This window comes from Sebastes umbrosus, chromosome 2 (genome assembly GCF_015220745.1).
Source record: "Sebastes umbrosus isolate fSebUmb1 chromosome 2, fSebUmb1.pri, whole genome shotgun sequence".
NCBI lineage: Eukaryota > Metazoa > Chordata > Actinopteri > Perciformes > Sebastidae > Sebastes > Sebastes umbrosus.
The window spans coordinates 28,909,655-28,934,825 of NC_051270.1; the positions used below are offsets into that span (position 1 = coordinate 28,909,655).

Below are 25,171 nucleotides of genomic sequence, written 5' to 3' on the forward strand. Positions count from 1 at the left end.
ACCTATGGACAACTGATACCTACTGAGCCTAAAAATAAAGCACCATTTAGTGTATGGCGATATGACAATATGTACTGTGAGAAGATGTACTTTAATTGACAAAGACTTGCCGTACTGGTTCTCTGGTTGTATTACACCACTATAGGTAAAGTTGCAAAACACAAATCAATGAGTAGAATGTGATAGAGATTGGTCAGGTATTCAATTTGCTGGATTAGCAGAAAACAGGCTGATTATCTTATCTATAACAGTTTCTAAAGAGATTTTCCCAAAAATAGGGGTGACCAGAATGCTTCAAAGCTTCGAAGCTTCGACCGTTTTAATGCCAGTAATTTCTTCAACACATTATCTCAATCGATCTTTCAGAGATTGTAGAGGGCTCAGTTGTAAAGCTAGAGGGAAGATACTGTTATCACTTGAAACTAAGAAACCTCAGGAAACCATTGGTACCAACCATGTCATAATAGCTTGTCGCGAAGGAGGTTCAATAACGCTCCAAACTTGCGCTAAATTTTGGTGAAGAAAAACTGGCATGGCCATTTTCAAAGGGGTGCCTTGACCTCTGACCTCAAGATATGTGAACGAAAATGGGTTTTTGTTAATTGTTTTCTAGAAAGAAATATATACATGCATTTGCATTAAGCAACCATATTTGCCCACTCCCATGTTGATAAAACTTTGAATACCTTTGAATATTTCTCACAGAAGCTTCAAAGCCCAAAAAGTGGTATGCGGGACAGCCCTACCAAAAAATGTATTACTGCATATAGGGTATATATCAATATCACAAAATAAATCAAAAGTGCATGTACTCTGAATGAAGATTTCAGGATTTCCCCAGGAAATTGGTTAGCCAAGGCGGTAAGCCAGTGACACAACTTGTTCAACATATAGCATTTGTGGCATGACAAAGCACCTCTGCTGTTTTTCACCAAAGGGTAACATTTTATTTCATTAAAGTGTATTAACATAATTGTATATGTTAGCAGAGGCTCTCTTTGTTTCAGGTGAGGTGGCCTGCCGCTGCCACAAGACGCTGCAGAAACCGTTTATTTTATACATGTATGAGTATAATTCACCTCGGCTTGATTTTGTCAAGTCAATATAAGAGTATGTTGACTGGTTGAGCCTGGTGCTTCAATTAGTCCGAATTAGTCAGCTTCCCTCTCTTCAGTCTGTACAGGAGAGGAGAAGGAGGCCAAGGTGAGGTATCTGCTCAGGAGGAAGAGTGCTGTCGAGGACAGATTAAAGCTAAAGACGACACACAATGGACTCTTTCATCCTTTAGTGTCACATGTATGCTCCAACAAGTGTGCAACTGTCTTCCTCCCATTGTGTATTTGTCACTGCAAAAGAGCTGCAGTGCTGCCTTCACTGACCCCCCTGTGCTGCGGAGCAGGAGGTCAGCACAGGTTGGATGTCAAGGCCCTGACTTTGATCTGCGCAGAGGGGAGACTCTACAAAGACTTAACACAGCAGATTGTTATCTCCTCATGTGAACTGATTAAGTTTTCTGTGCCACTGAGTCTGTAGCTGCAGTGACTCACATGATAAAGAAAAACACATCAGTTAAGAGCAGCTGGAGGGAGCGACCTTGAAAGAGTGAATGTTAAAAACCAAATCGCTGAAGAAAGTGAGGATTTACTACACTGTGGGGAAATAAACTGGGGAAAAAAAGTTTGGAAACTTGTGTTTGATGGATTATTTCTCTGTTGTATCAATGCTAATTGGCATTGTATTTTACACCATTGGAAAGCCTGTTTATTTACCTTCACAATGATGTCCAACTTGTAAGGATCATGCATTTGTGGGATGAGCAGCACAGCTGATTATGTGGGTAGCACCCAAGAAAAAATCACCAAAATGCTGTGCCAATGGTAAACAGTGTATTCTCCTGTTGGGGCTGACTCTTGTTTTGAGTTGGTGGATTGGATGATTGAACTCTCTAATCAGTAACAAGGAACAAACAACACATATTGGCTATTTTACACTTTTTTCCCGAGTTTATTATGAAGTTACGTAACATGAATGGGAGTTAATCTGGAGCGTCAGGTAGATGCAACGTGAGCGTACAGGAGCAAACACAGTTAATATAAAACCATGAATGTGTAAATGACAAACAGAGATTTAGAGTAACGTGTTTAAGCAGATAACTGTTGGTTGAAAGCGGCAGTTGACGCAGTTTCTGGTTAGTTTCATCGCTGCTCAGTGCAACAGGTGGCATGAATCACACCAGCAGCCTCAGATTTACTGTAAACTCACTCACTAAAAACTTTTTTAGTTAATTAAGTCAAGTTTGCAGCAAGTTAATTGTCATTTTGTGCTGTTACATGTTCAGTATGTTGCCTCTAGTTGAGTTTAACGGCTATTAACGGCTATTTAACGGCTCAGAACGCTCCCAGCAGATATGTGTATTGTCAGTTAACGTCAGTTACTCACCAGCAGCAGCGTCGTAGTTGTCTCTCTCGGTCAGTTACCGCAGATTATAACACGTTTGTTTAAACTATTATCTTTAAGAAACGGTTGAGTAAAGTTCCCACGCCACTGCTTGCTAACTTATTAAGTTGAGTGTTGTTTTCTGGGAGACAGAGAGAGAGCAGGAGAGTTTCCTCCGGGCCGCTCCGCCTCCTGAACCCGCCCACCCACTCACCACCACTCACCCTACAACAACCAGCCGGCTGCTCCAGGACCAGTTCTCACTACACCAGTTCTCCCTGTCTGGAGCCTGGGCAGCACTTCTATGGGCAGGACGGGTGTCCCAGGCCCGGCTCGGTTTGGACCGACCAGGCTCGGTTCAGCTCAGCTCAGCTCACCTCAGCTCAGCGGGAGTCTGGAGAGGCTCTGAAAGCACAGGTTGTAGGTGAGAGCTGTCACTCACTCTGAGCCCATTACAGAGCATCAATAAGCATCAATATGAAACTTCACTGACAGTGAGGAATGTAGGAATATTTATGCTTGTGTTTGGAAGAAGCTGGGCCAACATTTAACAGCACAAAAAGCACATTTAAAAGCATAAAAAAAACATTTAAATGCACAAAAAGCACACAAATAGCCTACAAAAAGACGGAGCTCACTACAAAGCATCAATAAGCATAAATATGAAACTCCCCTGACAGTAATGAAAGTAGGAATATATTTGCTTGTGTTTGGAAGAAGCTGGGCCAACATTTAAAAAAAAGCAGCCTACAAAAAGACTGAGCTCATACATTTTGAGGTATGAGTCACTTTTTTGCTATGTGAAAGAATTACATGGGTGGACCCAGTAGATATATATCTTTTTTTTATACTTTTTTTTAATTGTTTTTCCATTACAGAAAGACAACATACACACATAGAACAATAAAACAAAACAAAAAACATGAAAGGATATAGATTGCCCCTGTCTCTACAAAGTGTTCTTATTGCTATGACTATATTCAATGGTTCATTTCCTCATCTTGTCGTTGACATGTAAACATTTCTCCCACTTCTCTCCACATTGCTCCTCTTGTGTTCTTATCCAATGGGTTAACAGTTCCATATCATAGATTTCTAGATATATCTTTTGGAGAAATACTACACAAATAAGCCAAAACACACCCTACTGAAATATTTCAGAAATATTGGGAAATTAAAATAACACACTTTAGGTTCATAAATGGATATTAATTTCTTGTACAAATTTAGTTTATGCATTATTTAATGACCTTATGTGCTCCCTTCAAACTCCCATGACAGTTTAATTATCTGCACTCTGCATAAATGCAATTTGCAGCTGCATGTCTTTAAAAACCGAGAGCGTCATCTAGTGGATAGTAAGCTGTCCTGAATGCAGTTAGTTAATGAGAACCTGAGCTACTGCTGCATGTAACTCACACAGGGCAGTGAACGCATCACCACAGATATACCCAGTGAGCTTCTTGTGTGATGCACGAGGAGGGAGTCCAGCATTACAACAAGGTAAACAGGAGGCAGGTATTATGCTGAGTGGGATGAAGACATGTTGAAAAATGTTCTGCTGAATGTAAACTGGAGAGTGAGTATACTATTTTAGAAAAAAAGTGTCTGCAGTGAATGTACTTTAAGAGGAAGTGCAGGACTAAGCAAAGAACACTGAGCAGTGATAAATAGTATCCACACTGTAAATTATTTCACTGTGCATTCACAGTAAATTACTGGCTACAAGTTGCATTACTTTCACAGTAAGTTACTGTATCATTTTTACAGTAAGGTATTGTGAAATGACAGCTGTATACTGTGACCTCACAGTAGTTATGACAGTATATGACTGTGATTTAGCAGTATGCTGCTGTAGAATTACTGTATTTAACTGTAACTTAACAGTAAATGGCCATCAGAATACCACAATTGAGCAGCATGCTGCTGTAGAATTACTGTATTTAACTGTAACTTAAAAGTAAATGTTTAGATTACTGTGATTTAGCAGTAGGCTGTTGTAGAATTACATTGTAAACTGTACACTGTAAAATATTTGACTGACAGTAAATTACTGGCTACTAGTCGCATTAATGCCACTCAGTAGCAGTACTGTGCTGTACTTTTACACTAAAGAAACATTGTAAAATACTGAAAAACAGTTTTATATATTAACCCATCAATAACTTAAAACATTGAAAAATAGGTTAAATTCAAATAAACAAAAACATGATCATTTTTCACATTTATTTAGCATGTAGAGAAACCTCTCCTGATGAATTCACAGTAGCTTGCAGTAATCACGGCTGTAATAGCCATGCATTGCATTCATTTCATAATAAAATGATGAATACTGTATTATATTGTGAATATCACAGTTAAGGCCTGTGAGGTAATTATAATGTAATTTATTGTGAATTATTACAGTTGCGTCTTGTGAAATCCTGGTAATAATTTACAGTGTAGGATGGCTTACTATGGTAGTAGCAGTAGGATTATGCAGGTGCACGGAGAGATGTGTATATGCTATAAACTGTTTATACATATCTTCATAGAACAATAACAACAATATCTGATGATATTTAGTTTCCACAGCATCTTAAACGGACCATACCCCTATACTGTATATAAACTGTTTTATGAAAAAAACATTACAAAAATAATAATAATTATTATTATAACCACATCGGCTTCTGTCAGTATCTAGTTTTTACTGTCACAATAAAACAAATTACAGTTCATGCTATATACTGAGTGACCAGAAGGGCATTAACACCTGTAGGATGTCATGAAATCCAACAGTCCTGTAATACTGTATATAGTTACATTTGTTATTATTGTTGACACTATGTAAGAAAGGTGTTAATTTAACTCTTTGGAAGCTGTACTTTGTGGTGTTGTATTGGATTGCATGATATTGTAAGGTGTTTCTAATATTTTGCTCTGAAACACCTCTATTGAATTCCAATACTTTTGTAATCTTGTTCTTGCATGGCTGCTTGTATTCAGACAACAATACCCATCGCTATACTCAGAACACTTAGGCAATAAAAAATGCTTTTATTTTTCTGGTCATTCTTTGTATGTTATTTTACACTGGATAAAATTACCCAATATAAGCACCTTTAATTTCACAAATAATATTCCATACAATGACAGTTTCTCTACTTTCACAATCGCAGGCTGAACAGTCTGGACTCCATGTTCCCATCACGTCCAGTGAAAAGCACTCTGATTCTTTGCTTAAATTAAACAGTAGTAACAATACCACAAATAGATAAGTAAAAATACCTTGTTACAATCAAAATCTCACTTTACTAAAAGCACAAAAGTATTCATAGTAATCAACAGGTACTTAAAATATCAAAAGTAAAAGTAGTCATTAGTTGTTATATGTACTGTATATATAACAACTCTCAACAGTAAGTTGATCATATGTTTTCAATGAAAAATCTTCAAAAATCATCAAAGTAACTGGTAACTATAGTTATTAAATAAATGTAGTGCGGTAAAAAGTACAATATTTCCCTCTGAAATGTAGTGAAGTAGAAATATAAAGTAGCATAAAATGAAAAGTAAAGTACATATCCGTCAAAATTATATTTTAGGGCAGTACTCTAGTAAATGTACTTAATTACTTTTAGCACTGACAATGACAGAAAAACAACATTAGTAATGCTCATTCTGATTTACACTGGGATTCTGAGGGTTCTTTTAATAGACCTCGCCACTGCAGCATAAACTACATTAAACCGGAGGCCCGGCTGTCCCTGTTTCTGTGTCTTTGTCATGGCCCACTGTTTATGTTTGTGTCCGCAGAGAGAGCACGCAGTATTGCAGCCTTTAATCTGAGCTCTGTGCCACTGTGCTGGGTTACAGCAGCACACAATGAGAGCTCTGTTTCCCACCGAGGTGCCACAACTGGGACCTCTGGGCATGCTCAGTACACAGCTCAGTCTGATCCTGATTATAAGAAGAACTGCAGATCAACCCAACTGACATGCACCAGAGATGTCATGGAGGCACACATTTAGCTCATTTGATTTCATCTTTCACGTCGTTGATTTATGACAGGAAAACGTTTTGTGAATTAAACTGGGACTGCATCAACTGAAGACAATGTGGTGGAGAAATGATTTCCTCCCAGTCTGTTAAGTTCTTTAAGTTTGCAGATGATAGCCTACCGCATTGATAGGTCTGATTTCCAACAATGAGGCATGCTTTCAGAAATGAGGTTTTATCCCTAGTGGACTGGTGTGCAGCCAACAACTTGAAGCTGAATGTTTCCAATAAAACTAAAGTGGTCTTGGATCTCCATAAGTTAGCCATCAGTGGTCAGGAAACTCAACAGGTGGAGAACTAAAAAAGTGGTTCTAACAATTTTCTCTTCTTTTTTTCTTCTTTTCAGCAAAGACTTTTGTCTTTTTAGGACAGCTGAAGAAGTTTTCCATATCACAAGAAGGTGTGATGCAATTGTATCATGCTGGTATTGAGAGCATCCTCATCTTCTTAACTGTGCATGTGTGCAGCACCTCAGCACAAGACAAGAAACGCCTGGACAATGTGGTGCAAACTGCATCAAAAATCATAAGCCAGGTGCTTCCATCCCTCTTTCTAACTTAAATTTGATTAGATTCCTCATATACTTACAGGTACATACATGAAATTTGACATCTGCATTTGACCCATCCTAAGCATTTAGAAGCATTGGGCCCGTGGGGCAATTTTGGGTTCATTGTCTTGCTCAAGAACACTTTGACATGCAAACAGTAGGAGCTGGGGATCACGTACACCAACTTTGAGGTTACCACTGAGCTGCAGCCGCCCTAGACTGAAAATGATCAGAACTGAGTTCAACAACAGCTTACCAGAGGCCGTTTGCGTCCTTGACTCCAAAATGACCAATGCGCTGTTATTATTCTTATCCAAAAGACACTGTAATTGTATCACGGACAGATTATGAGACAATGGGCCCCTCCACCTCTCCTACATAGGAGCAAGACATCCAGACTGAAAGACATGCGTCTTTTTGTGACTTTTTCAGTGACATTTTGCAGATGAACCAGAACTCTCAGGTACTGCTGTTGGTTCGAAAAAACTGCACCTGAACTAGTTATTAGTTCACACTGGAGATGGAGAGAGGCTGTGTGACTTGTGCAACAACAAATCCACATTGACACTCATCTGCACAAATATTATACTAAATGTAACAGCTCAGTCAAAATATAATAGGAAACCATCAAAGAAAGCTTGAGATGCAGGTTCTACTTTCCAAGAGCATAGCTGTTTGACTGCATCAGCATGCTACGCAGCTGTACTATGAAGGAAGAAAATGTAATGTAATTAATTTTTTAATAATTTTGCAGTAATTTTCAAGACGTTCCATGGAAAGAACTTTGTAATTTGATACAAATTATAGGAATGTCCTTTAAAGAAAAGCTCATTTTAAACTCATATAATTGTGGAAAGAAGAAAAGAAGCATGTTTAGTGCAGCATGCATCCTGAGAGTAGCAGAGAGGCGGATGATCTTACTGTTCAGAGCAGGAGGAGGAGCAGGCTCTTTGGTCGGGCTTCAAGGATGCGAGCCAAGGACTCTGTCATGACAGGAAGTCAGCCTTCAGACATGGTGGTCCAACTCCTACAGAAAACATGCACACCCACCAGCAGCAGCAGCAGCCCATCACACTCACACATTCTGCTTCTCCCTGCAGAGAGTATTGAAAGATGACATGTCATGATTTACGTTGCATCACGTTCCGTCAGCAGTTTTCCTCCGAGTGTCACCTCAGTGTCAGAAAACGGAATCAGACCTCTCAGGAGGTGATGAGTGCTCTCATGCACGCATCTGCATGAGGATAATTTTGTGCAGATGTAACGGGGGTCTGAGATTCATTTACAGCACAACAGTCCTCCAGGTTTAGAGCAGCATTTCATCAACACTTTTGGCATTTATTAACTTCAGTCAAAGCACAAGTAGCAGATTGAGAGCTGCAGTCGACTGAAAGCCACTTCTACCAAAAACATTTATTAAGCAACGCAGTTTAGCATAGTGAGTATAGTTTAGTTTAGTTTAGTTTAGGTTTGTTTTTTGCATAATGTCTGCATCAACTTCATGTAGTTTCAGCTCATCTATTTGTTGTTATTTAATGTTTTTTACATTATGCATGTCAAAACAAATTGTAAAAAATTAACCATCTTGAAATTGACACTCAAGAAACTTACTAAATAAACTTGCTAAATATATAAATTCACATTGAATCAATATATTGAAAGATAAAATATGTGTTCGAAATATTAATTTAATTTCCCCTGCTGATAAATATTAATTTATTTTTTTTCTGGAGTTGCGTTCATACAGGACCCGTCTCTAGCTCCTCTTCTTCATCCTGCATAAATGTAAATGTAAAAGAAGCAGGACCACAGCACACGTACAGTACGCTGCTATCACACTTTATTAAAAATAGAAACATATATTCATAGTACTTTTCATACAGACTACAATGGTCCACTGAGGTACATACTATAAAACACTCATTTGGCCTAAATCCACTGTAGAAATGTCTTTAAAAAAGAAAAACAATAAGGAAGTCTAATGTTTCTGATCCTCATCCTCATCCTTCCTGTGCCTTTTCATAAAAAAAAACTTTATGGAGAGCAGAAAATGCAAATATGGAGCAGAAACAGAATGTCAGTGAGGGAAATAAATGCACATACAATTGAGTTTAAAAAAAGATGGCACATTTATTGCAACATAAATGTTATATACATTGTGTTTTTCTGTTGAAAAAGACAGAAAATTAAAATTCTCGTTGCTGCAGGTTGTTGTTTTTTGTTTTTTTTTATGTGCATCGACAATACCTTTTCATTTGACACAAGAACAAATCTTTAATCAATCAACAACGAGAGACTGAAGAATAAGATGGTAGTCGCACTTTTAGGAGTCTGGAGCTCGGACGCTCGCCTTTTGAAGTTCTAGACTACGAGCAACAATTCAGCCGTGTTCTTGAGATGCCATTTGTAAATGTCTTGTAATAATGGAGAGGCTATTGTAAATAACCGTACGTTTTACTATCTAATATAGTAAAATAAAGTAAGAAACTTTTTACTCAAAACTTTTGCTTTCAAAAATCTAGAAAGAGTAATATTCAGAATTCAAGAAATATTCTTACAGTATTATTGTATAAAAGACTAACTACAGTGAAAAATAAGCCAAATGTTTTTTTTTTCCTTTTGATTTTCTTTTTTTTTCTCATATATTATACAAGGGAAAGCATCTTGGAATACAGCAAAGTCTAACTTGGCAAACAGAGGAGCAAAGAAATATAGGAAGAACAGGAAATAAAAAAGAGCAGGAAGTGACGTACGTTATTCCCTCAATCAAAGTCTGCCAACATGAATACTGAAATGAAGGCCACATTCAGTCAGAGAATACACAAAAATGGTTTATGTTTTTTTTTTCTTCACAATAAAGTTTTTAAATCATAAATCTTTAATGTAAACTCTTGGTGTGGCATCCTTTACTCTAATTTAAGTCCCTTTTTTGTACAGAATAGTCATTCTGAATGTGGCAGCCTTGTTTAAGGTGTAGATAATGATAGAAGACAATATGCAAAGAAATAAATGCAATATAAAGCAAGTCTTAAGACCAAAAGACAAACGTAAAGCATGCACACTGATATGGAAAACAAATTAAAGCCATGAACTTGAAACATAAAAGAAAATCCTGTTAAGTGTTTTTTGTTGATTATTTTGCTACAGTTCTATGATATTCAACAAAATGCATGAAATATCTAGTCTGGGTTTTTTTATATAGCAGATGAAAACATAATTGAAAAGTTCTCTTCGCTGAAACTGGACAGTATAAAGCTGTAAGCTTAAAGATATGACTAGTTACAACACAAACAAGCATAACTAAAAATTGTACTCAGAATAACTGCATTTGAAATGTCTTGAGATATTAACAGAAACAAAAATGAAGTGATGTGTTCATCAGGCCAGGAGAACGCGTGGTCATCGTCTTAATCAAGCAAGCTCTGATTAGCTGGTGGCGGGAAAAATATGACAAAAACAAACCGCTTCTGTCCTGACGTCAGGAGCACGTAACTGTCAGAAGGGTAAACAAAGATCTGCAAAAATACGTCACTGTTTCCATTTAACACTATATGGCAAAGGGAAGGGCGATGAAGCCCCTTTCTTTTAGTTAAGACACTAAACATAATGCAGGGAATGCTAAGGTTTGCTCTCTGTATTTTCACTGCTCACTACCGAGGAAAAAAAAAACACAACTACATGTGAGCTTTCAGTAAACCTAGAGTTTGCCATTCGTCTGTCACCTTTGTAGACAATATGGTTTATGCTAACGGGCCGATTATTCCGCTGTTCAGCAGCACATAAACTGATCTAAACTAGAAACAAACAGGTAGTTTTGGTTACACATGTGGCCAGTGGCAGAAGGAATAAAATATAAATATAAATAATATATCCTCTTTTCTTTTTTAAATGGGGCATCTCCATTTCTAACTAATGATCATTTTCAGTTGGGTATAAATATCACTCTAAACTGGCCAATAAATTAGTCTTCAAATATTTCCCCCTCATCTCCCCAGAGATTTACCAGGGTGGAAGTGCTCCGTTTTAATGGTGACACTGGCAAACTATAGATCAACTGAAAAGCAGCATACTTGCTCAACTTTCCCTTTAGACATACACTTTATAGCTCAATAACATAATAAATAGAGAAAAAAAAAAAAGAAACGGACAAAACAGAAACAGTTGCTGTTACAATGCATTTGTCAATTCAGTTTAGGCACAAGGCAATTCCCCCTACGGCTGGAGGAGATTGCGAAGTCTCTGATTGTTCAGAAGCAACAACACTTCTTGAGACAGTGATATGTGCTGAACATTTTTTTCTTTGTGGGGAGAAATTTGCAGATGGAAACTGGTCACAGGGAGCCGGACTCTTGGCTCCTCTTCAATCTTTTAGGATTGGATTGTGTTAGTCTCGTAGTTTTGCTTCAAGTGGTCTGTCTCCTCCGATTGGTGTCACAAACTGTGAGTCCTGTCTGTCACTGGGAAGCAAGGTCACCGACTTAAACGGGACAGAAATGATGTGGATCACTTTGATCTGGAGAGAGAAGGAGGGGGAAACACGCTGATCAATAATCACACAAGGTACAAATCAACTTCTATCTATATGATTATAACAAACGGTTGATTTTAAAGTGCTACTGTTTCACATATTTATCATAAATAATTCCTCATTCCAGTGAGGCTAGTAGAGCTGAAACAACTAGTCAATCAATTTTATCGATCAACAAAAATGAATCTGCAACGAATCGATTAATCACTGAAGTCATTTATCATGCAGCAGTGCCAAGGCTGGACTGGGACAAAAAATTGGCCCTGGCATTTTGGCCCAGACCGGCCCACCACAATCGATCACACCACCCATCTTCACATTCCCTTGTGTGTAACAACCGTGCCACTCCCTAAAAACATTAAATACGGCTTTAATCAGTAAGAGGGAATCAAGGAGTTGAAGAGAGAGGGAACATGATAGATACCTTCAAAAAGTGGATGCTGAATTGTACACTCCACTGGAATGAACAGGGCTTTCCACAAGTATCTAGAGTAACCAGTCAGTGGGGAAAATGTAGCCAGCTAAGGGGGTCCGGGTTCATACCATCCGGATGAAAAGGTTGGCAGTAAAAGCCCAAATTTAAGAGTTTGGATTTTTTTTGGAGTTTACCTGCCCGATAGTAAACATGTAGTGAATTATTGTAAAGGAGAATTAGGCTTCTAGTGCGATTTAGCCCACACAGTCTGTAAATACCTATTAATATTTATAACCACACCTATCACTGACTGATCAGAACTTTTGTAATTAAGAATCATTAGACTTTATTTATATTTTTTATTTATTTGTTGACACCTTCACTGCAAGGTTTATCAAGACATGCCACAATGATGGTTAATGTAAATAAATATAAGGCAGCGCTTTCATTGGACTATTTAATGCTCACTGTGCAATCATCAAGTTGCTGCCTCCAGTGTTGTCCAAAGTAGCCCATCTAATGAGGATGTCCCCTGTCATCAATTATTTTGTTAATATTTGTCAAACACTGAAGATGAGTCTCCGCTCTCTACTCGGCAGGGCACTCTGCTCGGCTCTCTGCTGAGCACACACACATTCATATAGAGATAAATGGGGGCGGGACTGATACAGTCATTCGTCATTACGAGCCCCGTGTCAATTGGCCGATCTACCTGTTTTATGGGCCGGTCAGACAAACATAACAAAAAAAGAGAGTTGTGTGTCAGCCCAAAAGGCACGTCGGACCGCTGGGAAAGTTCCCGGTCTAACAGATTGCCAGTTCAGCCGTGAGCAGTGCCAAACATTACGTAGTTCTAGCTTCTCCAGAAGTTAAGTTTTATTGGTTTATATCATTGTAAACAGAATATTGTTGGATTTTGGACTGTTAGTTGGACAAAACAAGCAATTTAAAGACGACACTGCTGGACATTTACCATTTTATAGACAGAATAAAAAAGTAAATAAAATACTAAATGTAAAAAAGATTTTTCTAAAAAGACAAAATAATTCAAAACAATTACAACAAATTCCATCGGTTAAGAGAGAGCCATAAGGTAAAAATGACTGAGCTCCTGAGATGACTGATAATTAAGTGTTTGAGACAACTATCATCAGATTAATCACTATTGAAAACGTGTGTTGGTTGCAGCCGTTGAGGTTTAGCGTACCTGTCTGCTACTCAGAGGTGGCCCATGGGGTTGGATGCGTCAGTCAGGCCTAGATGGACCCCCGTGTGGGCTTGTTGGTTGTCACCGGATCCCCCAGACACTTTCTCCTCCTCCCTTCTCTTAAGACAGGCTGCTTTGGGGTTCAAATTACGCTCTGTGGGTTCAGAGAGACAGAAATCAAATTTTCTGCCACTATTTTTTTTTGTCATTTCTTTGAATAAAAATAGTGAAAGCTTTGATCTGTTCCTTTTCTTCATCATAGTACTTCATAAATACAAAAAATGATATGAAGATCTTGCGTTTCAGTGAGTGAATGGAGCATTAAGAGGCATTATCAGGATACAATTTGTGACTTACAAACTTTAATATCTGCAAACCTAATGCTACAGCGAACTAGAATGTCACCAGACAGCGTATTATCACACTTGAACAGCTTCCCAATAGTTTCTATACTGGTGTTGTGATATCTTAAAGCTGAGCATCCATATTTCAGTGAAATAGCTCCCTATAAACCAGAGTGATTACTGCAGTTCTCCTTTGTATAACTCCATATTTACAGTATCCTCTTTGGATGTGACACTAAAATGAAATTACTGCCTGCAGAAATAAACTGACCTCTGACTTGCTGCTCCAGGTTAAGTATGACAGCCACAGCCTGATGGAGGATGAGCAGTTTAGTCTGGGGCTTCTCGCTTTTCAGGTGCAGCTGGACCATGCGGCCCAGCTCCTTGAAGGCTTCGTTGATGTCTCGCACCCTTAGGCGTTCACGGGCATTGTTCGCCATCCTCCTCTCGCGCTCGCGTTCGGCCTTCTGCTCTGGATTCAGGTCCTCGTCCTCAGTGATGCTGTGGGAGAAAGAGCTGTTTTACAGTGTGAGAGAAAATACCATGTCCCTTTGTGTAGAATTTGTGTACTCAGATAAATGTGAATACCCTGGGAAAGCACAGACTGTACTAGTTTAGATACATTACTTATCATCCTCGCCTCTGCACTCTGCTAAAACTAGCTAATCACAAGTAACTCTTTTTAACAATAGACAATGCTTTCACTCAGAAGCAGGGTGGAAGGTGCGGGCTACAAGGGGGGGAAGGCTAAACCAAGATTATAAAGAATGATGTAGTGAGGGAGCTCTTGGTCTTTGTACACTGACTTGTCTGCTGTATGAACCCAAATGCATTTGCTTAATAAATGGTATTTGCTTCTTAACTGAATGACCAGAGACTGTTTATTAGATAATTTCTCTAACAACAGTTAAAGTCACACAACAAAATACCATGATAAAAACAGCTTTATATGAGTGTATGTTTAATAGGATGAATAATAGAAACAAGAATAAGTCGCCAATTTGGGATCCTTTTTGGTCTTATATCACACTGATCACACAACAAAAACACAAACATACGTAAAAACTAATGTAAGAAGAATAGAGGTCTCCCTCTCTCTGTTACTGAAAATACAAATATCTAAATCTCCATAGTAACCATTTTTTCGTTTTTATTCAGAGTTATGTAATGCACTATCTGCACAGATTAATGTCATTGATTGTAGACAATATCTAGGCTACTGCTCAGGCCTTAATCTCTCTTTGTGTGTTACATCTTTAGGAGATATCAAAGTAAATTGCTGAATAAACAAAAACACAGGATCAAACCTCCAGATTTGGGCAGGTTTAAACAGTTTTCAGTTCAAATAATTGTGTTTCTCACACCTGACCAAACATCCCTTATATCCTAAATTATTTAATTTGGAAAATACTTTGCTTGTTTGTGTACCAACATGTCCTTACCTCGTGCGTGTGCCATCTCTGGGTGTCCTCCTTCTGTCGCTCTCATCATCTGACCTGTCGTCGGTGGAGAGGTTATCGTTCATGTCTTCCTTGTCCTGTTTCTCCACCTTCAGCTCCAGGGCGGAAGGCAAGTGGCCGGCCAGGGCTGAAGCCAGACCTGTAGAAGACGATGTAAACATAAAGGTGAGACATTATACACAAACGGACAGTTCGTGTCAGCCATATAATCTGTGCGTTTAAAACACCCATACTACCACACTATTTTGTATGAAAGAAACAGATTTATCATGTCCCAACACATAGTATGTCAAATGCAGTATGCCAGAAATACCAGGATGTCTTACTACATCTGCTCGTATTTTGCAGTATGCGAGCCAACATGCTTTTCTGGCTATTCTGACCCACAATCCTCTGCACAGTAAATATATGAGCAGGAGGGTCAAAGTTCAAGGCGCAATGTTATGATGAAGTAGTATGTCCCAACTGTATGCATACTGCATGCAATATTGTGAGGGCAGCTGCAGTATGTACTAAAAATGAAATAAAAAAGTATGTGATTCGGGACGCAACCAATGAATTGATAAGTCTGAGGGGGGTGCATCGGACCTCTGAAGGTTTCCAACTGGTGGTTGAGTTCTGCGGTGGACGTGGAGCCGGCGCTGGACAGGCCTCCGTGGCTGTTGTTTAGGCTGGCAGCATCGTCAGCGTGGGTGCCACCCTGCTGCAACACAGACAGGAAGGACATTGTTAAGACAGGAAGCAGACACTCTCTGGAGACGATGTATGAAGCAAGAGAAGAGCGATTAATAAGAGCCTAAAATGAAGGAATAAACCTCAGGTGCCTTGACAGGTAATTAGTTTTCAGTGAGATTCTGTATTATGATAGATCCACACAGGTCAAGGATTTTTCAATGGTACATGTCAGCTATGCCACTATATGCTATTTGACAGCCTGTATATATAGAAAGACTAAACTATTCCTTATGAAAAGCAACCAGGGTGCTTTGGTGATTTGCTTCACAGTTGCATGTTGTAGAAAGCATAACCAATGGTGCTGTTACATTTCTCAGGCTCAGCTCTATGTAACCACAACTATGACAGTGTCTGTTTCTCATGTCTAATGAGACAAATCCTTCTGTGTTCTGTTTCAAAAGATGTCAAGCTGAACCCACTCAACATTTCTTTTCTTATTTTGTCCACATTCATGACATAAAAATGGTCAACTCCCATCGTGTTGCACCACAAAGTCCCTCCTTCCTGAGGTTCGCCACATGTTCTTGAGCTATCTGATTTCCCCTCTGAGAACCAGGGAAAGGCGGGGAAATCGTCACTGAGGGTGGAGGGCGTCCCCTCCTTTTCTTAAAGGAATGTGATCCCCAGTCACTGTTGGCCTCCGTTAACCCCACCACCCCGAGACCCTCCCCTTCCTCATCGCTACGCTAATCTTTGCTGTGCTCTCAACAGGTGTCCAAACAACTCTTTGTCTGGACGAGGAGGAGGGAAGCCGGGGCTCTGGCGAGAAAAGAACGCTGCCATTTTCATGGCTGGGCCTGATTACCATACAGCTGAGGACCTCTATTTGGGTGGAGGCCGCGGGTTCAGACACACGTTTCCAACGATTCAGATTTCCTGGGTTGTTAAAGAGAAGTGATGAAAAGGGGGCGGAGGGGGGGCAGAGGGTGGGGTGTCAGCCGGAGTAAAAAGCCTGTGGCTGTGCCGTGCCGAGGCTGGTGAGTGCTGTCTGAGGGGACCTCTTCCCACACAGGAAGTGCTGTGTTAGTGCAGACACAGTATGTTCTATCTCACAGTCGCGGTCGGTCAACATCACTGCCACAAGCAGCTCTCTGTAACAAATACATCAGACTGAGCTCTTCTGACAACCACAGGGAGATTCTTGTTAAGGGACAATACGAGCTACTCTGAAAGATCCAACAACTTCAGCACCAGTGTGACAGATAACACACACAGAGCCTTACAACAAACAAGAAACTTTAAACTGCATTCAGAATGAATTCATGTTGACAAAGGAGATTTGAGACCACAGACCAGAGAGAGACATAAAATACAGTGATTAGAAGTTGGACCAAAATACAACGAAGCTTTGATGAACATGCCAACAAAATACAAGTGAGTCTTTTTGGTGAAAAATAAACATTAAAATGTCAGACTGAATGAAAACATGATTCATTCTTCCTTTTGTTGCGCTACGTTTCAAATGGGCATCAGAAGAATATTTTTGTATTCATCAGCTGGATGTCTGGGTTCAAATGTAACACAACTAGAGCTGAAAGAAATAGTTGATTAATCGAGTAGACGATCGACAGTAGGGCTGCAACTAGCGATTATTTCATTGTTGATTAATCTGTCGATTACTTTCTGATTAATCAATTAGTTGTTTGTTCTATAAAATGTCAGAAAATGGTAAAAAAAAAAAATGTTTACAATTCTTACTATTTTTCTTAAATAATTACTCAAACCAATTAATCAATTATCAAAATAGTTGTTGATTAATTTAATAGTTGACAACTAATCGATTAATTGTTGCAGCTCTATTCAACTCAATAATAATCGGCAGCTATTTTGATAATTAGTTACTTATTTAAGTCACTTTACAAGCAAAAATTCCAAATATTCCCTAGTTTCAGTTGCCATACTTGAAAACCCTCCCGATTTTTCTGGGAGACAATTTTTAACAATTTATTTTCCTTTTTCGTTATCTCAACCTGTTTCTGGCACTGTACAGCGTGTAAAAGCCCTACTGTGTCCGAGAGCTACACCAAATATCTTTTCTTAGCAGAGGAGAGCTGCTTGCGACATGGCGGCGCAGTTTGAGCCGCGCTCGCTGTACGTCACAGCATCAGCCGTCGTGGCGTGGCGCAAACTGTTGGACATAACCGGTTTCAGAGCGCAGTGGTGTCACGTTGTCTCTGAAAGGGCCTTCAGTGAGTGAGAGAAGGAGAGAGAAATGGAGAGTACTAAGAGAAAGAAATACTCAAGGAGAGGCAAATAATGAATGAATGAATGGAAACTGATGAATATTAACCTCGTTTATACCAGAGATTCACACTAGTTCACGCCAGAATTATTCAGTTGTCTTTCCTAAGAATTAAAAGTAGGCCTATTCAACAAAAAATGCTGTTGCAGTGTATTTATTATTTTGTTATTTTCATTCTTTAAAAGTCACCAGAATGCAGGAAACAAAGTCTCTGAAACTCTATTTTTTTGTTTCTATTATTTCTGAGGTCTCAAGGTTGGCAGGTATGCCAGTTTCCCAGTTGAGAGGATTTACTGAACTGAATATTTACGGGTCGGTTGGACAAAACCAGCAATATGAAGACATATTGGAGGACATTGTAGGAGGCATTTTTCACTAATTTCTGACATTTTACCGACTAAGTGATTATTGATAATGATAATAGCTTTACTTCTGGAAAACCAGATTAATCACAGTAGGATATCATTTTCATCAGAGGACCGTGACTTTAAATGAGTGAAATGAAAAATATGAATCATGAAACATTTTGGTGAATGTGTTTATGACTTTTTCCGGTATCTTTCCAGATAAGTAATCTGAACTCTTTAGAACGGATGCAGCATTGCTTTTGTTTGTATGTGAAATTTCCAATTACCTCTGGATTACAGTTGGACGAGCCGCCACGTTTTAATTTCCTCTGCAGATGTGTTCAAATCTCTTGGCTCTTTAGAATGAAATACCTCGGATAGAGGATGGGTGAACCATCATGATTCATACGGAGATATGAATTCTCCTGTTTCTCAAGAGATTTAGAGCAACACACAAACACTTCCTACACCAAAGCACAACTTCACTCCATCGCGCCTGTTTTTCTCATTTCTCTCTCACCCGTGTGCATACAGCCGCTCTCGAGAGCAGGGTGAGCCCGAGGCCAGCTATGACACTTATGGAAAATATGTCAGGATAAATTCAACTGTTCATGTGTGGAAAATGTCTCGTTTCTACACATGGCAGCGGACCTGTTTTGAACAGGTGGCGTTGTGAAGTTTCAAATAGCACCAATATTTTCTCCCTCACTTAATGCAATACCCCAAATACATATAAGATTAAAGATCTAAACACTTTTGTGAAGTTCTCGTACCATCGCCGCTGTCCGACTTGGAGCCAATGCAGAGGCAGGGAAGTTTGCTCCGAGGGCTGCCATTGGCCCATTTTGTGCCTGTCCCAGCAGGCTGTGTATGTCGCTGGGCAGACTGGCGGTGGAGCCCACCGCATGGTTCCTCAGAACAAGGATTGCATCATCCAGTCTGTCCAGACGATCCTCCATTCGAGACTGGGAGGACCGGAGGGATTGGAGAGTGAAGGGTTAGGGAGAGGGAGAAGAGAGGAAAAGAAGTACAGAGCAGCTTAGTATAAGCACATTAGGACAAAAATTGAAAACACTGATTGTATGGTGTGGACTTGAAAAGAAAAGAAAAAAATATCTGAAACACAAGATAAAGAAGGCAATTCAAATGAGCCGTTTCAGCTTGAGTTGTAAAAGTCAACAAATGCATTCATTTCTGTTAAACTGAATAATGCACATCAGGAGTGCCTCAACAATTAATTTACAATTTAAGCTGATTACTGCAAGCTGGAACGGCTAAAACATAACATGACAATATGGCAACAAAGGCAATAAAAATGCATTTCACTGTGATGTATGCGGACTGCAAGTCAAAAACAAAATGAGGAAGACGTATGGGACACGTAATGAGTCTATCTGAAGAGTACCTCGCAGACATCCTTTAAGAAAGACATGGCATCCTGGAGATGCTCATGTAACTGCTGATGAACTCTGTTTTTCTGGCAAAGTCAAATAAGAATAAGACAGGATTATGAAAAAAAGATCAGTATCTATAAATACTAGAAACACACTGTGGATAGAGATTGTTTTTGTAAAGACACACAGACAAGACGGGCAGGATTTGGAAGGAAGTACACAGATGCTGACCAATCATTTTGTGGGGATGTTTGCATGTTTAAGACAGTATTGGTCTTTTCTCCTTTTCTTTTGGTTTGCAGGAGGTGTTACACAAAGTTCACATCCTCCACATTATATTAAATACAATGAACAAAAGTTTCTTTACACAACTGGCTCCCGAGTTTTGCATTTTATTTCTCTGTTAAAATAATTGTTTGTAAAACCTGCCAGTATCACCCTTGAGTGATACAATTATAATGCAGAATATTCCTTTGCAATGTTATATTCATTATATCCAGCTGTGCCTTTTACTATACTCAAGTGATATGAAGCTTTATAGGAAAGTTGTGTGGATTATCAAAGCCAAAAATTAATACAGCTTCATCTTAACCTCATAGATGAGTCTTTTCAACTGTAATCCTCAACCAGCATGTTTGGACAGTTGGTCATCACTGTTTCCTAAAACTAAAGGGGCTTTCCAAGTTCCCAAGTTGTTTTTGACTCAACTACCAGGAAACTGTGATCCATGCTTTTATCTCAACATTCTCTAGAATGAATGGTGAGATCATGTCATCATTTGAGCTCCCTTTTACTATCTGCCAGTGGAATGATTTATTCATTAAAACCTGTAATGGAATCTTTTTGAGTAATATTTAACCACTTACGAGCCTAAGTATCACTGGAGTCATTGGGCATAAAGGTTAGGCATTCAAGGATCAATGTTTTACATTTGACAGCTTAGTAGGGCTGTCCTCGACCAAAGAAATTCTCAGTCGACAACACTCGTACGATTTTGTTGATCTGTAAAACTGAGTTTCTCCACAAAGAATCACACAAAAGCACCACTTTCAATCTTGTGTTGCCCAGAGATGTGCTCATACGTTTCTTGGAAATAAGTCATTCAGCATGAATAAGGCATAAATTATTACTAATCGACTAAAGAAATCGACTAAGACCAAAACGACCGATTAGTCATCTTATCGACTAAGAGGGGGCAGCCCTACAGCTAAGACTTGAAAAATATAAAGTGATAAGTGATTTTCCCACAGATTTTATGGGCACACGCATCCAGAAGTTGTTTTTTTTTCCATCAACAAGAAGATGATGCTCACCGCAGTTTACATTTAACAAATGGGACCTGCTTACAACAAGCAGTATACTGCTCAGTATATGCTTCATGTAACAGGAAGAAAAATGATAAACTGAATATTACTACAGATCTACAGACTTTTTTTGTGATTTTATGATCAATTTTCAAATATTTTAAATATTCAAAAGAAACACTGATAATGCAAATTTGCTTTAACGCCACTAATTCCTTTAACATATTCACGCAACTTGCAACAATTTTTAGGTTGTGGCGGGCTCAGTTTTAAAGCTAAAGTGAAGATACTGGCATCATATGAAACTAGAATCCAAAGGTATAAACCATGTCATACTAGCTTGTCACAAAGGAGGTTAAATAACGTTCCAAACCTACGCTAAATTTCGGCGAGAAAAAACTGGCATGGCCATTTTCAAAGGGGTCGCTTGACCTCTGACCTCAAGATATGTGAATGAAAATGAGTTCTATGGATACCCACGAGTCTCCCCTTTACAGACATGACCACTTTATGATAATGACATGCAGTTTGGGGCAAGTCATAGTCAAGTCAGCACACTGACACACTAACAGCTGTTGTTGCCTGTTGGGCTGCAGTTTACCATGTTTTGATTTGAGCATATTTTTTATGTTAAATGCAGTACCTGTGAGGGTTTCTGGACAATATCTGTCATTGTTTTGTGTTGTTAATTGATTTCCAAAAATAAATATGTACATACATTTGCATAAAGCAAGCATATTTGCCAACTCCCATGTTGATAAGAGTAAGCGTTGGTATGAAACACACCGGCGTTCCATTAACTACAGTGTAAACCCAGCCGCGGTAACATTAAATGCTCCAAGAAAGTGCGCCAGGAGTGTGGTGACGTAGTTTATAGAGCGAAAAGACACACACCGGGCGGATGGGAGGGTAGGTGCTTGGGTCTAAAAAACACAAGGCTTTCATCAACGTTCAGTCATTTTCACTTTACGAACGTAGTAGTTTTAAGCCCAACCATGTAGTTTTTTCCTAAACCTAAGATTTTGTTGCCTAATCCTAAAGTGATGCCAACGGTGACTATAGTGGTTTTGATGCCGAAAATAAAGTGATCAAATATTGCAACAGGAAATACAAAGGGACCCATTTAGATGTTTATGTTGTTTCACCTAAACCTCCCTGCAGAAAAATGGAAATGCCTGACATTTGCATCAGGTAGCAGGCTGGGTGAAAGGTGATCTGTCGCTCTGGTAGCATGGCAGCGAAGGAATCCTGGAGAAGTTGTTCAGCAAACAGCTGCCACCCCCACACCAGCCCCCTGAACTAAACCCATCCCCCAACTGTCATCCCCGTCCCGGCCCACGGAGTAGAGGACAGATGGCGAGCCCCGAGGGACAGGTATTGTTCAGTTTGGTTATCCCTCCACCCCCACCTTCCTCAGCAAAACATTTGTCAGACAGGAATCTCCCTGTAATGCTAGCTCAGTCCTTCACGGGTAACTTATCCAAAGTGAGCATCCATCATATGAGACGGAGGCAGACTGGGAGCTTACCAGTGAGTGGAGGGAGTTCTCATAGTTTGGAGAGGAGGGTGTCTGTCCACCAGCGCGGGGCCACTGGTTGGAACCTGATGAAGGGAGAAAGAGATCTTGATTCAGTTTCATATCAACGCAGCTGATAGCTGCATCCTGCTCCACTGGGTACACCAATACAACTGACACACACAATAACACGCAGTCATAACACACTGACATTCTGATTTTCTGGTTTCTTGTTGTTCCATGTGGGATATTTAGATCTTTTATTGCATCACTTCCTGATGGCTGGACTGCATCCTGACACACGAGCCAGCGGCGGGCTCGTCTAATACCCACTTCCACCCTGAAACGTACGCTGCATCTGCACATCAATAAGCAAAGCCGTGAGAGGCTGCAGGACAATGTGAGACATCTGATTTTAGACACACCTTCGCACTTCCTCATTCCCGGAGTCTCGAAACACATCAGAGTGATTTAAAAAATGCAGTGTGGTTGAATAGTGTTCTTGATGAAGGAAATATGCCAAGCATCTGGGTTCAATCAAGTTCATAATCTCCCACTGCATTCGCAAGAGTTGCCGTGGTGTCTTTTTCTATAGTTATTTGTCAGTCAAACATCTATTTGACTGGTGATGTAGTGGCAGTACAGTCAGTTGGTCTCCATGTATTTTGCCTCATACACATCTGGAAACATCTGAGATCCATTGTTTCATTTAATACGTCCCATGAAGCCAAATCTACTGCTGCACTTTTCTTCTTTTCATTCCAAATAAAAAATCCTGCATTATAATGATGTAATTTAAATATGGAGGAGCTTAAGATACTCTGCACTAGAGCTTACAGTTTACCTTTGGCTGGAAGAAGTTCACAGTGGATTTTGTACATTTATTTGAGCCAGAAAGTAAATCTACAGGCCAGGCCAGCACAGGAAAGCAAATCAAGCTGATTTGATCTGGTGTAAATTAGTGCAAAGGGAAATGGAATCCACATCTGCTCATCACATTTCCAGTGTCTTTCTTTCTCTTTCTCTGAAGCACAATCATCCAAATAACCTGCCTGCCATGTGCAACAGGAGGCAACGCTTTATACAATCAAATAACCCTAATGGACGATAATGAACCTCGCCAGGTTATTCACAGGCTAGAATGTCTGTGGACCTTTCCAGCTCAGTGCTCCTCTGGTGTCTATTATGGTGGAGGGACGCCAAACCCAGCCTACATCCTGGTGAATGGAGTCCACTGTAGCACGCTCTGCAGATGGACACTTTGTTTTGGTTATCTACCCTGTAGGGCGGATCTAAAAACTCATCCCTCTTATTCTAGGAAGGCAATGAAACATGCAGACCAGGATGAGGGGAAGCATTTATAGCAGAGGGGCCTGGAGGATGTTGACTGGGATCACATTTTATTCTTCCTTAATTTAATGAGTAATTAAAGGATAACTTTGGTGTTTTTCAACCTATTTTTCCATGTTTTTGTGTCTAAGTGACTAATGGGGACAACAATTATTGAAAATGGTCCAGTATTGAGGGAGAACGCTGCAGCCGCTAAACAGGCTGTAATGTAATCGCTTGGGGCAACCTGGCAGCGTAATTTTACGTCCATTAAAAGTGCTTGTTTTTGCCACGGATCAGATTGTGTCTGACAACATTATGGAAAGGATCCTACAGAGAAATAAAATGTTTTTCGTACCTCTCACTTGATCCAGTCTGTTTGTTAGGCCTATTGCGCGTCTCGCTCTGAGAAATCTAATTCTGAAACCTTGCGTCGCATCAGCATCGTCGAAATCATCTAAATATTCAGGCATGACATTGAGTCTTTTACATAACATTAAGCTACGCTTTCTGTGCTCCAACGCAACAAACTGTGAAAACACCGGTGTCCCGTGGCACTCCTCTCTCCACGCTCTCTCACGTTTCCACCGTTGTATTCCGGCAACAAGTCACATGACACAATGACAAACAGAAAGCGAAAGGTAAGAAGAATGTATTTATTTCTCTGTAGGGTCCTTTCCATAATGTTGTCAGACACTTATAATAACAATCTGAGCCTATTAGTGGCAAAAACAAGCACTTTTAATGATGCCAGGTTGCCCCAAATTATTACACTACAGCCTGTTTAGTGGCTGCCGGCTGCAGCGTTCTCCCTCAATACTGGACCAGTTTCAAAAAGTGTTGTCCCCATTAGTCACTTAGACACAAAAACATGGGAAAATTGGGTCCAGGTTGAAGAATACCCAAGTTACCTTTTGAAAAGCTACAAAGAGTAGAATGGCTTCTGAGTCCCATGTGTGAGCAGACTGATGCAATGTTTTTACTCCTAATTGTTCACTGTTCGTTTTCACAAGTCAAGGCCTATGTGGTCAGACCAAACACATAATAAACCACTGAACTTAACACCGTGGTTTTCAAAAGCAGCACAATTACACTGAGGAAAGTAAACATCTATGTATATTTTTGACGAACACAAGACAAATCACACCTCCCTTAATTTTTAAAATACCCTTTTCCATTAATTCTTAATGTCTCACTAAACTTCTGGAGTTTTCACGTTTCTTTACACTCGCAGCCTCGGATAAATCAGACTTTAATTAACAGACTATTAAAAGTGACTTTAGAAGAGGAAATGAAAAATCCTCTGTTCTGCCTCAGCTTCCT

The 25,171-nt window shown here is 39.6% G+C and overlaps 2 protein-coding genes and 1 long non-coding RNA gene across 9 annotated transcripts in view; 1 reads left to right on the forward strand and 2 right to left on the reverse strand.

The window, feature by feature from the left end:
- The window catches only part of cgnl1 (cingulin-like 1), a 33,845-nt gene extending 31,052 nt beyond the window's left edge, over nucleotides 1–2,793 (reverse strand). Inside the window, exons 1-2 of one of the 3 annotated variants that reach the window (XM_037746713.1) lie at nucleotides 2,440–2,590; nucleotides 1,080–1,175 (exon numbers count right to left, since the gene is read on the reverse strand). The gene's annotated coding sequence lies outside the window, so the exon portion shown is untranslated. Of the gene's footprint in view, nucleotides 1–1,079; nucleotides 1,176–2,439; nucleotides 2,596–2,660 lie in introns of those variants that run through there. The other 2 variants (XM_037746705.1, XM_037746720.1) reach the window with 2 other exon arrangements.
- Nucleotides 2,032–8,588, forward strand: LOC119474615. Its single transcript, XR_005203598.1, has 3 exons — nucleotides 2,032–2,468; nucleotides 2,590–2,853; nucleotides 6,824–8,588. It is a non-coding gene; the product is annotated as an uncharacterized LOC119474615 (long non-coding RNA).
- A 548-nt stretch (nucleotides 8,589–9,136) lies between these two features.
- The window catches only part of tcf12 (transcription factor 12), a 98,069-nt gene continuing 82,034 nt past the window's right edge, over nucleotides 9,137–25,171 (reverse strand). The window contains exons 14-21 of one of the 5 annotated variants that reach the window (XM_037755749.1): nucleotides 22,532–22,605; nucleotides 19,711–19,782; nucleotides 19,079–19,270; nucleotides 15,570–15,681; nucleotides 14,964–15,120; nucleotides 13,793–14,037; nucleotides 13,178–13,331; nucleotides 9,137–11,540 (exon numbers count right to left, since the gene is read on the reverse strand). In XM_037755749.1, the coding sequence (XP_037611677.1) occupies nucleotides 13,189–13,331; nucleotides 13,793–14,037; nucleotides 14,964–15,120; nucleotides 15,570–15,681; nucleotides 19,079–19,270; nucleotides 19,711–19,782; nucleotides 22,532–22,605 (995 nt within the window). In that variant the 3' untranslated portion in view covers nucleotides 9,137–11,540; nucleotides 13,178–13,188. Of the gene's footprint in view, nucleotides 11,541–13,177; nucleotides 13,332–13,792; nucleotides 14,038–14,963; nucleotides 15,121–15,569; nucleotides 15,685–19,078; nucleotides 19,271–19,710; nucleotides 19,783–22,531; nucleotides 22,606–25,171 lie in introns of all 5 variants that reach the window. The other 4 variants (XM_037755739.1, XM_037755758.1, XM_037755773.1 and 1 more) reach the window with 4 other exon arrangements.